General features: G+C 42.3%; 1 protein-coding gene across 2 annotated transcripts; it reads right to left on the bottom strand.

The window, feature by feature from the left end:
* Nucleotides 1-616: 616 nt before the first annotated feature.
* ACTC1 (actin alpha cardiac muscle 1) lies at nt 617-7,714 on the bottom strand. 2 transcript variants are annotated; one of them, XM_024200996.2, is made up of 7 exons: nt 7,616-7,714; nt 6,564-6,712; nt 4,927-5,251; nt 3,632-3,793; nt 3,318-3,509; nt 1,344-1,525; nt 617-949 (listed from the first exon to the last, which is right to left on the bottom strand). In XM_024200996.2, the coding sequence occupies exons 2-7, from the start codon at nt 6,690-6,692 to the stop codon at nt 806-808; spliced, it is 1,134 nt and encodes a 377-aa protein (XP_024056764.1). In that variant the 5' UTR covers nt 6,693-6,712; nt 7,616-7,714; the 3' UTR covers nt 617-805. The 2 variants fall into 2 exon arrangements, with proteins under 2 accessions (XP_024056764.1, XP_024056765.1); XM_024200997.3 differs by having other exon boundaries at nt 7,428-7,650.
* Between the last annotated feature and the right edge of the window lie 5,426 nt (nt 7,715-13,140).

The following is a 13,140-nucleotide window of genomic DNA, read 5'->3' as shown; positions in this document are numbered from 1 at the left end:
TCAAATTTTTGTTTGGCTCTTGCACAATAAAGCTTTTGTGTCCTTGTTTCAGAATTTTTGATGGGTTTGACGAGATGGGGGAGGGGGTCAAATTGCCAGTTTGGATTAATGTTTAATCACAAACATGTATAACCTTCAGAAGACGCTTCTGGTGGGTGGGGGAGGGGCTTTTTTGGCATTAAGGATTTACGTTAATTAGTTTTAAATAACACTGATCATATGAACATAATTATCCTTTTCCAACTGTGTTTGGTATGCAGGACTTTGGTATTAAAATACTTGGATTATAACTAATCCAATTAGCAATTGAAAAACAACATTTAAACCCAAAGAATGGACTGTGAGTTATTTGCTTCCACTTGTCCCACTTACTGGTTTTACCCCCAAACTACTTCTTTATAAGCTGTGTTATAAGATGCTTCTTTTGTTTCAGATTCCAAAAGAAAAAAGTCTGAATTAATAATATATCATGGCTGATAGAGTGCCCATAATCACATCATTTAAAAAAGGACACCCACCCACCCAAGACATTGATGTGTTGTGTTAGTTTCCAAACCCCAGTTTGTATACAGCTTAATTTTTAGAGCAAAAAGGGGGGGGGGAAAAGACAAAATCATTTGTAGGTTGCAAGTCCCAGATCTTGTTTATTTATAAAGCAATAAATATTAGAAGAAGCACAAATAAATTGCACGGGTGTGTAAACAAACTGTACAATGACTGAAGAGAGTTCAGGAAGGATTGCTGGAAGACTCCAAGAAGCATAATGTCATCATCCTGAGTGGGAGGTAAATTGAGGAAAAGGCACTTAGAAGCACTTGCGATGGACAATGGATGGACCAGCCTCATCGTACTCCTGTTTGCTGATCCACATCTGCTGGAAGGTGGACAGAGATGCCAGGATGGAGCCACCAATCCAGACAGAGTACTTGCGCTCAGGTGGGGCAATGATCTAGGGAAGGATAAGCAACAAAATCCTCATCAGTTCAACAGTTTGAGTTTCCAACAGCTACTTTACATGGGCTTTGTAGTGATTTGATATACCAAATTGCTACAGACGACATAAAATTATGAAAGAACTTTCCTATCTTATCACTGGTAACATCTCCAGCAGCCAGTTTACAATATATGCAATATTCTCAATAGCAATTTACAGCCTGATTCTCCTCTCCTAACACTTGCCTCTTATCAGTATAATTCCACTGACTTCAGTCAAGTTATTCCCAATTAATCCTGCAGCTCTTGGTCTCACTATTGAATTGTTCCCACCATCCAAACTAATTATTTAGTCCAATGCGATCATTCTTTATCCCAATTTCTGTTTCTTATGACACCAAACCCCTCACCTTGATCTTCATAGTGCTAGGCGCCAATGCAGTGATTTCTTTCTGCATGCGGTCAGCGATACCAGGGTACATGGTTGTACCACCTGAAAGGACATTGTTGGCATACAGATCCTTACGGATGTCAATATCACACTTCATGATGCTATTGTAGGTAGTTTCATGAATACCAGCAGACTCCATACCTTGAAAGGCAAGATGATAGATCAGCAAGTTATACAGGAGGGACAATTTTTGTGTAAAAGATCTGTGAGCATTTATAGCTATTATTAATAAGCATTATTATAGTGCCATAAAAGTACGTGTCATAAAACATAGCAAAAGATTCATTCAGGACAGGGATGGTGTTACAATATAATAGAGACAAAACAAAACATGTGACAATGATTTTGATAAAGGGAGGGTGTGGAGAGATTATTTATTATAAGAGTACTGGTTAATAATAATTACTATAGGAGACTAACACAAAGGAGAATCCTAAAACAAGTACGTTTTAAAAAGGAGAGGTCACTTGCTGGAGACAGTGGGGGGGAAGCTTCTCAGTGTGTGTGGAGCAGAATAAAAGAAGTGCACAGCAAAGAGCAGTAATAGAGGATCAATAGAAATATATGTAGAGAGGAGGGATAGGAGGAAATGACAGAAGAGATGGAGATTATGTAGGGCCTTGAAAGTGAGACAAAGAGCTTTAATTTGATCAGATAAAAGACAGGAGCAGAGCAGAAGAAGAAGAGATTAGCAGTAGTATTTTGGATAGACTGGAGAAGAGAGAAAATGGAGAGGCCAGGCCAGAAAGGTTCAGTTATCAAGACTAGAGATGATCCAGGCACGGACAAGGGGTATAGCAATACATGTAAAGAGGAAAGACATCAGAAGCAAATGTTCATAGGTTACATTCCGATGTATTAATTTAACAGGTGCTTCCTGAAAGCAATGAAACTAGATCTGCAACGAGATGCCAGCTGATGAACAACTGCATTTAATACACAGGGTTTATGCTATAAACACTTGTTGTAGCCATCAAATTTGTTTGGCTCTATAGCAGAATTTACAATCTAAGCCATGACAGTATTTAATTATGAGGCATATACATAGACGCAAACCTCTCTTTTTGAAACTTCACTTCTCAGTGGAAGCAGCTGTTGTCTTTGAGTAAGTATAAGACATAAACCTTTCAAATACTGTCTCTGAAAAATTCACCCTGATGGAAAATCTCCAATGACAGTGACATTCTACTAATTCTAAGACATTTATATCTGAGCAATAACATTTCTGCAAGGACAGAGTCCTATAATTATGCCACATCAGCACAATAGGAACAATTTACTTGTGGGCCAGATCCTCAACTAGTGCAAATCAGCAGAACTCCATTGACTTCAATTGAGCTATCCTGATTTACAATAGCTAAGAATCTCCCCTAATGTAATTACAGTAGTGGAATTTTGCAGGGAGGGGAGGAGGTTTGGTAAAGATCAGTTTGGCAAAGGCTTGGCTGTCACTCTTCCAGAATAAAAGTAGCCTAAACAAGGCAGATTGAGTCAGTGGAAGCCTCCCCCTTTGTAATAGGATCTTCTGGTAGCACAGAGCCACAATAGAGGCTCCTACACCATCCCCCTCATGCACCCCAGTGCAGGCACTTATCTGGGAAAGAGGAAGCGTGACTGAAGTGTCCCCATGTGCTGCTTTGTCACAGTTGCTGGAATGGCCACAGGGAGGCACTGACAGGCACAGCTAGTGCAGTTGCAATTTGAAAGCTACTCTAATCTGCACCAAGAAACTAACCAAGTGCTCAGCCAGCAAGCCACCTTCTCAATAGTCTTGTGCCAAGCATAGCTTAGCAGTACTGGAGAATCTAATCCATTTTTTTTGCTTGTTTTTATGCCAAATTTAGCTGAATAGGTAGATAGAGAATGGGGACTCTCCAAGCCTTACAGTTCACTTGGTCTCACGGCCAAAGGAGGAGTCCTTGGGGGCACTTACCAATGAAGGATGGCTGGAAGAGAGTCTCTGGGCAGCGGAAACGTTCGTTACCAATTGTGATCACCTGACCATCAGGCAATTCATAGCTCTTCTCCAGAGAAGAAGAGGAGGCAGCAGTGGCCATTTCATTCTCAAAGTCCAGAGCAACATAGCACAACTTCTCCTTAATGTCACGGACAATCTCACGTTCAGCTACAGAAACACAGAAAGCAAGTCAAGGTCTGAAGAGGGGGATTGCCAGAGGCAGAAGATCCCCAGTGGCTTGAGAGAGATGAGAAGATGTTAGCAAGGAGATGAGGATGAGATGTACTTACCTGTTGTCACAAAGGAGTAGCCACGCTCAGTGAGGATCTTCATGAGGTAATCAGTCAGATCCCTGCCTGCCAGATCCAGACGCATGATGGCATGAGGCAGAGCATAACCTTCATAGATAGGTACGTTGTGGGTGACACCATCGCCAGAGTCAAGAACAATGCCTGGAAGAGAGAAATGACTGAGATCAGATACACTTGGAAGCGTCTAACTTTTCAGAAATCACATGACCTTTCAATACACAAGTCAGTAAGAAAAGAAGGTATATATATAATGTAATGTAAATCAGCATAGCTCTATATTGTATTCAACGGTTACAATGGATCTGGCTCATTCTGCCTTTGCTAGCATGGCTATTACTGAAGATTCAGAGTGATCATTCACTTGAAAACAAACAGTCACTCTCCATTTACTCCGAGTAAGATCCTTTCAGTAACTTTACTAGCACTATCTCAGTGATCATTGTTTTCAACTGAAGTCCAAGCATTTGGCCTGAGTCTCCACTCAAACCAGTTATACCAGTGTAACTTCAGTGAGTTCATAGTAGTCACTTCTGGTTTAAATCACTGTAAGTGAGAGGAGAAGCAGGACATGTCTTCACTACCACTTATGTCGGCAAAACTTATGTCACTCAGCGGTGTGAAAAAACATATCCCGAGCAACATAAGTTTTGCCAGCATAAGTGATAGCGTGCACAGTGCTATGTCAGCAGGAGAACTACCGCCACTCATTGGGAGTGGTTTAATTATGTCAACAGGAGAGCTCTCTCCCATCGGCATAGAGCAGCTACCTGAGAGATCTTACAGCAGTATAGCTGCATTGGTACATCTGTGCCACTGTAAGGTCTCTAGTATAGACATAGACATTAGGCAACTGAGGTTCATTTTTAAAGCAATACAGATAAATTAATAATACCAATTTCTTATGGCACTTTTCATCAGAAGATCTCAAATCACTTCACAATCTTTAATATATTCAGCCTCAGAACACCCCTATGAGGTAGAGGCTCAAATAAGGCACAGAGAAGCTAAGTGATGTGCCCAAGGTCACATAAGATGTCTGTGGCAGAACAAGGTATTGAACCAAGATTTCCAAGTCCTAGGCTAGTACCCTAACCACTGGAAAATCCTTCTGCACTTTCAGTAGACTGTTTTAATTTTTTACCAGTGCCATATTTGAAATACATCTATTTTTCTGTGAATCTGGATGCCTTAGAGACTGCTCACAATTTTCTGTTTTCCTTTGGAGTTGAGGGGTTGAAAGGAAAAATTTCTATAGCAATCACTTATCTTTTTACCTGTGGTACGACCAGAGGCATATAGGGACAAGACAGCCTGGATTGCCACATACATGGCTGGCACATTGAAAGTCTCAAACATTATCTGGGTCATCTTTTCACGGTTAGCTTTAGGGTTCAGGGGGGCCTCCGTGAGCAAGGTAGGGTGTTCCTCAGGGGCCACACGCAGTTCATTGTAGAAAGTGTGGTGCCAGATCTTTTCCATATCATCCCAGTTGGTGATGATGCCATGTTCAATAGGATATTTCAGCGTCAGGATACCTCTCTTGCTCTGAGCCTCATCACCTACATAGGAATCTTTCTGACCCATGCCAACCATAACACCCTAATGGAGGAAAGTATAAAGAAATATTTTCTAGGGGGGAAACACCATTATTAACCACAGATTTTATCATGCCAAAGAGCTAAGTATATTATTTGGGATAAAGCAGGGAGAAATACATGAACTATGCCAAAATGTGGTTAAATATGGAAAGCAACATTAATTTACTTTGAATATTAATTAAGTCAACACATAACTGACTCTTTTTAAAAAATCCTACTTCATTTAATCAATTAAAGTGACAAACACAAAACAGGAAAACTCAACTAGCTCATTCCCACATACCTAAGGCTATGGTGGAAAGCAAACCATACAATATCATGAAAAATGAAGCTATGGATAGATGGATGAGAGAAAGTTTTTATAGCTATCTCCATGACAGTGAAATGCATCCATTAGAATAGCCATAATCATTCACAAACTAGTAAGCAGTTACAACTGTTGCATTCTGGAAATCATGCCAAATAAAAGAGAGAAGGAGGGGCTTATCTCGTGTAGTAAACAAAAAGATGAATTGTATTAATCTTTTCATCGAGTCCATAATATCAAACACCATTGTTGAGCTTTTACATATTTTTTGGCATGGAAATTGTAGCTCTTGGGTGGGGGCAGGGGTAACAGTTTACTAAAAGTTTTCTATTTGCTGGTTTAATGCTCACAATATGGAGAGGTAAGAGAATGGGAGACAGAAAGAAGCATTATGGGGAGATAAGAGGAAGGGGAAAGGGTCTGGGGCAAACAGTAGAGCGTTCCAGAGGAACAGAGGAAATGGATCAAAGAAAAGGAAAAGTGAAGAATTGAAAGGGAGTGGCAGTGGTGTGAAGGGTTAGATGAGCTAGGTGGGGAGGCAAAGGTCTATGAAAAGGTCTGGGGGTGATGTAAATTCAATTAATGGAGCTATGGATTTACACCAGCTGGAGGAGATCTGTTCCATGGGAGGAGGGAGGAACTAGGAAAGATGAGAGAAAGAGCAGTTAAGTGGGGTGAAGAATGAAGTGAAGGACCACAGGGGAGAGGAGGGAGATGAAAGAGAAAAGGATATGAGAGGGAGATAGTGGGGGAAGTGAAGAATGTGGGGAGAGGAGAAAGTTCATGATGGGGGATTGTAGAGATATGAGTGGAGTGTGGGAAAGGAGTCCAGTGAGGTAGGTAGGGAGAATCCCACTGGGATGAAGAACATCGGAGAGAAGGGAGCCGGGGCTCGGCAGAGAGCGGCGGGGATAAGAGGCAGGTGGGGGCTAGAGCTGGGGCTCAGCGGCGGGGGGCGAGTCGGAGGGCCAGGGGCGCTGAAGGAGGAGACGGCGGGGCCCGTTACCTGGTGCCTGGGGCGGCCGACGATGGAAGGGAAGACGGCTCTGGGGGCATCGTCTCCGGCGAAGCCGGCCTTCACCAGCCCGGAGCCGTTGTCGCACACGAGCGCGGTGGTCTCCTCGTCGTCACACATCTTGGGCGGGAGGCAGGGATCTGCAAGACAGCCCAGCCGCGTGTCCAGAGCCCGTGCAGCCGCTGGGGGAGGCAGCAGGCTGCAGAGCCCTCCAACCTGCCCAGCCCAGCGCTCCCCCCAGCACACACCCGGCTCAGCCCGGCGGGGGCAGCTTTCTCTGCCCGCCCAGGTCCTGCCTGAACAACAAGGGACCTGCTCCCTCCCTCCCAACTGCGCAGTGATTGTCTAATATCTATCAATCACCCTCTAGATTTCTCTCTCTCACACACACACACGGGATAAACTCGTGGCAGACCCTGGCGTCCAGCTGTTGCCTGTTCCTTATCTTTACTGATGCAGCGTAGCGATTGCCTGCACTAACCATAGACATGACACGGGACGTTGCCACATAGTGCAAACACACTTCTCCACCCCTCTGGAGATTTTAGATACATATAATCAGTTAATATTTTTCCTCGGTTCTTCAAATGCACGTTAACTTCTAGCAGAGCATTATTAGAATTATTTTAAAGAAATGTCTTCCAAGATCTTTCTTTGAAGGACTAGCAAACTTTTGAGAGTTCTCCTGGGGGCGGAGAGTGGGGGAATTTCAGACACAGCTTGTTTGTAGTGTCTATAATTCCCCAGACAGCCAACCTGTGGCAATCAATATTATTTTAAAAGCAATGAATGAAACGATGGATGAATGAATGAATGCAAAGTTTATAGGCTTCAGTCCCCCCTCCCAGCCCTTACCCAAAAAAGAAATAAAATTAGCCCTGGTGTTACAGATGCAAAGCAGCCTCCTCAACAGTTGTATCTAGAAATCCAGAAATTGTCTCCTCTTTGTCAGTCTGATCTTCTAATTTCCCCAACGATGCCTTCAGCAGAGCAGCTGCTGTGCTGGGAACGTGACTGATAGGCTGGTCAGCTGTACTACTCACCAGATCAGCACCTACTGCGTGGGGTTCCTGAGAAAAAGCTGGGTACTGACTCAGAGGGAGATACACCAATTTATACTTCCTGCGCGGCAGTGGCAGTCAGACGCTCCTGAGGGACAAGCCAGCCACCTTTTCCTTATTTGGTCGGCTTCACGCCATTGAGTAGCAATGAAGCCATTAATGGAGTAAGGGAAGGCAAAAGTCAGAGCAGGCTAGAGCAGTCGGGGCCTCACAGGCCATGTAAGGCAAGCAAGGGGGTAGCATTCTAACAGCAAATGGGATGGCCAAATAGGGAACCCATGTGAAAAATCATGCATACTTGTTCTGGAGGCCAATATTTTTAAAAAGATGAATGAAAGGAGGGTGCCCATCTTGCTGTTTTAAATAATCTGGAAGCTGTAAAAAGATCAATGAATTAAGCTCTAGCTGCCATAGTGTCTGGCATGTGTCACTGCAGTGTGGGAAGTAAGCAACTGGGACAAACCAGGAGTGAGATTTCAAGAGGATAATAGTTGGATCATTAATCTCAAAATACATTTGTTTGGTGGTGGTTGGCTTCTTTGCTTTTTTTTTATTGAGAAGGATAATCAAGAAGCCCATATTTAATGACAGCAGGTGAGCAGGCTGATGAGTGAAGCTGTCATTGGTAGCTACAATCTCAGATTTTGCTCCTGTAGTAAGACAGAAGGCAGCATATGCTTCCTGTATTGCTTCAGCAAGAAGCGATGCACACTTGAATTCTCTAAACTTTGGTGAATACACGCAGAAAAAATTGTGCCCTCCTTTGCTTTTGGCAGGCAATAGGCAGTGCAAAGCAGGATCTGTTGGCTTACAATAACATATATAAACTCCCCATTTTTGTACTTTTAGTGCACACTGAATCAGTAATGCATAGTGATATGTATGGGAGGGGGGCAGGGGGAGAGATGGGAACAGCTTGAACAAAAACAGCCATGGTATTAATGTAATGTGGCAGTTGTTTTCCTGCTCTGTTGAAACATCCACATTGATAATTTGTTCCAGCAGTGGAACCTAGAAGATCCATATATCTTAAAGGATTATTTTTTTTTTCAGTTAAAAATAGAAAGACTGGAGAGGCATCCCTTGAGTGGGTTTGGCCTGGTATGTGAAGGCACAGATTGTCAACGTGTTTCCTAAAGGAACTTTATTATACTGCAGAGTACAGTGTCCTTCGGGAGCTCAGCTCGTAAACTACCCAGACATGTTAATGTCTGTCTATGCTATACACTCTGGGGAAGGAAAAATTGAGCCCAAGGGAATGGAGAGAGGTGGGGGAAGGAAGCAGCAGCAGCAGCAGTTCAGTTAGCCAGATCAGTCACTCAGCTACAAATCTTGTGCATGAAACATATTAGATGCTGCAAAAGACTTCTGTCAAACACTCACATACATCTTAAAAGATGTGAGAGGAAAGGTCTTTGAGTGTAATCAAAGCTACAGTTTTTCTGTGCTCTCGTTGCACTGAGAAATTGGTGTGATGAGTGGAAATCACTGAGGAGACATACTATTCATTTCTATATTGCATTCAAAGGAGGTGGCAGAAGCTCTTGCACCTTAAATCTCTTCTACAGAGAGGATAAATTCAACAAGTATTGTGTAATAGCATAAATAGTTAATCAGAAGTTTAGCTCTGGGTGACCTACCTGTCCCAGCCCGCTCCCCAGCTCATTTTGGGATTGTGCCCATTTATGAACACAACTTCACAGATATTGCAACAAGCATTTTAGCCACAGTTGGCTGCTGATCTACTTTAACTCCCTTGAGAAGACCCACGCTGTTTCTGGTGAGACACCGTTACAATTTTTTTTAAAATGCATAAAAACTCACCTAGATATATATGAAAGGATGGTTCAAGGCTGTAAATTACAATGACAGAAAGAGGTCATTGCAGTGGAGGGCTGTGTTTCACATACTTCTGCCTTGGGAATCAGAGACAGACAAACTTCACATTCATTAAGTTTATTGGTATTTGGTGTAAAAAATAAATCAAATCAAATATTGGTATGGCAAGGTACACAAATCAAGTATATATTTATAAACAGATTAGACAGAGTAGAGACAGATTTATAGAAATATTTACATAATTATAGATATTTAGAGAGATTTCTATATATCTTTTTATATATGTATCCATATATATGTGTGTATACATGGGATATAGAGTGTGTGTGGGAGGGTATGGTTTCAAATTAGTAATGGTTTTTAATACTTCATTTTCCATTTTTATTATATTTCTGATTCAGTGGCAGGTTCCCACACGCAAGTTGTTCTTGCCCTCTTTTTCCTTCTTCCTAAAGTCCATCTTTTCTGCAGAAACCGAATAACGGGGGAGATTGGCCTTTTTCACCAGCAGTAAAGATTAGCCTATAGTGTTATCTCAGCTGTCCCTCCATTCAGAGGTGTTACAGTATTTACATAGAAGCCAGTTACTGATAGCCACTTTGAATTCCTCCAATCTCAGACCTTCCCTGTCACATACTATGTTCATTTGGCTGGAGAAAGAAAGAGTGTGTCTCAAAACTGAGACAAATAAAGCCAGCACTTGTGTGCAAGACTTACCAGGGACAGTTGGTCCTATACCTGACCTTTCCTTTGTATTTCCTTTATAAACGTATATCTTCTTTCACTCCTACTTGCTCAAGTTGTAATTTTCTAATTAAAACACAATAAGGCTTGAAACTAGAACCTAGATGCCCTTGAAAGCTAAATAATGTCTTTTTCTCCTTACTGTACGTGGCAAGGTCAAAGGAACAGGGCACATGGCACCTGTTTCCTCATAGCCATTTAAAAAATACCCAGATTCATTCATTTATTTGGTCAAAATCATCCTGCTGTCTGCCAAAAAGTGATGTTACAGCAGCAAACAAACAAACAACAACAAAACCCATCATCATCCGGGGGGGGGGAGGTGGGGGAAGGAATTCCAGAAATTGAACTGACTAGTCTCTTTACCTGCAGGATGCATTTCTTAAGAATCAGCCACAGCCCAAGCAGTACATTAGCGGCAAAGGAAAAGCAAGCAGAAGGGATTATTAGATAGTACAGGGAGCTGCAATAGCGATGATTTTCACATATCTAAAAAGAGTTTGTCCTCCAGGAATATTAAGATTGAAGTGTTTAACAAATGTTAATGGAGAAGCACACATCTTTTCATCAGCATAGCTGTGCCATATGTGCGCTAAGGCAACCACTTCATTTCTAGACTCACAGCACCTCAGGCGCTACTTGGAGCAAGTCTGCTTTTCCTTTGCAAGCAAAATTTGATGTGATATTCAAACTAACAGGAAACTGCTTTGACTTAGAATTGCAATCAGAATGGACTATTAGCTCTTGCATTCTAAAAAACAATATTTTGATCTTGTGATAGCCCAGATACCTAGCATCTCCTATTCACTTTAGTATTTTAGGTGAAGGAAGGAGATCAGTAGGAAAATAAGGCCCTGATACTAGAAGCACTTTCTACCAGGTATAGTGTTTATTGCCCTAAAGATTTCAGTTGAACTATTTACAGTTGTAAACACTGCATCCAATAAAAGAGTTTGCTGGCTCAGGCCTCCCTTTCTAAGTATGTTTATATACTATCCATTTATTCTTTAGATTATCTACAGATGTTATAGATATATCTACATACGTGCGAATGAATCCTTCTCATCACATTAAACCATCATGTGTCCTATATATATGCCACATATTTCACAGAAGGTCTGTTATAGAAGTGTTTTTGGAAGTTTTTAAAATGTTGTTAGTACAATTGTTGCATCCTTCCCCCTGTAAAATCAGTTGTCTTAGTTACAATGAAATCCACTGTGCAGACTTCTGTGGGGGAGAAAAATTATAACTAATATATTATAGAAACCTAAAAATATATTTACTACCTGTTACATACGTAATAGTGTCATGATTTTAAAGTCCAATATCTCATAATCTACTAGGGTTTGGAACCTTCATCCCACTCCAGTGCTATAAAGCACATACATCTAACCCCAAGGGATCATGGGATATCAAACATGTCACTGGATCAGAGCTGAATATTGCCTTTCTGGAGCCTCAGGCCAATGTAATTTTTATGAGAAATTGTACATTTGCAAAGAAAAATCTCTGCGAGATTTTATTTTGTTCCATAGCAGCTGTTTGAAGCTATGTATGGTTTTGGAAGAAGTTATCCCTGCAGAGGTTGAATTGTGGGCAGAGTGCAGGCAAGAATATTAAAGATACATGACAAATTTATCATATGACTATCATCATCACATATGTGGGATATATGCAGACACACTCTAGTCATAGAAGCTAGAACTGAAAAAGAGAATTAGATCATTCCTGCCAATGCAGAATTGTTCCCTATGATACATTTTATCATGTTTTGTCCAATCTAATTTTGGAAGTATCTAGTGACAGAGCTTCCTCCCTTTCCTGTGGAACATTATCCCACAGTTTAATAACTACACTGTCAAGCAGTTTCACCTGATATTCATCCTAACTTTCCCCTTTCTTAGTTTTATCCCATTTGTCCTAGTTATAGCCCCATGTATCATACTAAATAAATTCTGTCTCCTTCGTGTTTATATCCTCCACATAGTTGCAGGCTGTTATCATGTCTCTCTCACACACTCATATAGTGCTGTGTGTCTATAATTAACCTTAAGTGTCTGAAGCGTGCACTGAAATGATGGAATAATGAGATGGGCAATAGGAGACTAGAGATGCATCCAAAACACTTTTGTTATGAAGCTGATAGCAGCAGGGGCAGAAAATATAGATGGGTGTGAGCAATAGTGTAAGGAAGTACTGAATCTCCGGCCCTTAAGAATTATTTGCAACATGCCATTCACAAATAAAGGGTGAGAGCCCAATCCCTGCTACATTGCTTTACATTGGCTTAAACAGGCTCTAAAAGCACAGGGTCCAGACAGGGGAGGTTTCCACCCATTCCCGAACAGCAAAAGACAGTTGCAGTGCCGTAGCAACAAAGAACGTGGCCCCCTCCGAACGGTGGCCGCCTCCAAACATATGTCCGGGCGGGGCCCCTTACAATGCAGAAACTGGAATGCGGTATTTATTTTGCCACTTTTAGGGGCCCCCTTCCTTGCGGGGCCCCCTCCGGTCGGAGGGTACGGAGGGCGCTCGCTACGCCTCTGGACAGTTGTAAGGTTGCCTTCCAAGGACTCCCTCACAACACAGGGGTTCTGCCAGGGGTAGGGCCCAGCACGTAGCACTGTGAAGACTTCAGGCAGCTCTGGCCTGAAAGGCATCCTAGGAAGGCTGTCATAACTTAGGGCTTGTCTACACTACCGCGGTAGTTCGACGGCTGGCAATCGAACTTCCGGGTTCGATTTATCGCGTCTGGTGTGGACGCGATAATTCGAACCAGGAAGTGCTCGCCGTCGACTGCGGTACTCCACGTCAGCGAGAGGAGTACCGCGGAGTCGACGGGGGAGCCTGCCTGCCGTGTGTGGACCGCGTCTGAACCGCGGTAAATTCGAACTAAGGTATGTCGACTTCAGCTACGTTAT

This window comes from Terrapene carolina, unplaced genomic scaffold, assembly GCF_002925995.2.
Source record: "Terrapene carolina triunguis isolate 2854851 unplaced genomic scaffold, T_m_triunguis-2.0 Scaffold96, whole genome shotgun sequence".
Taxonomy (NCBI): Eukaryota; Metazoa; Chordata; order Testudines; family Emydidae; genus Terrapene; species Terrapene triunguis.
Note: the sequence above shows the minus strand (reverse complement) of the source record. Positions and strands in the feature narration are given on the sequence as shown.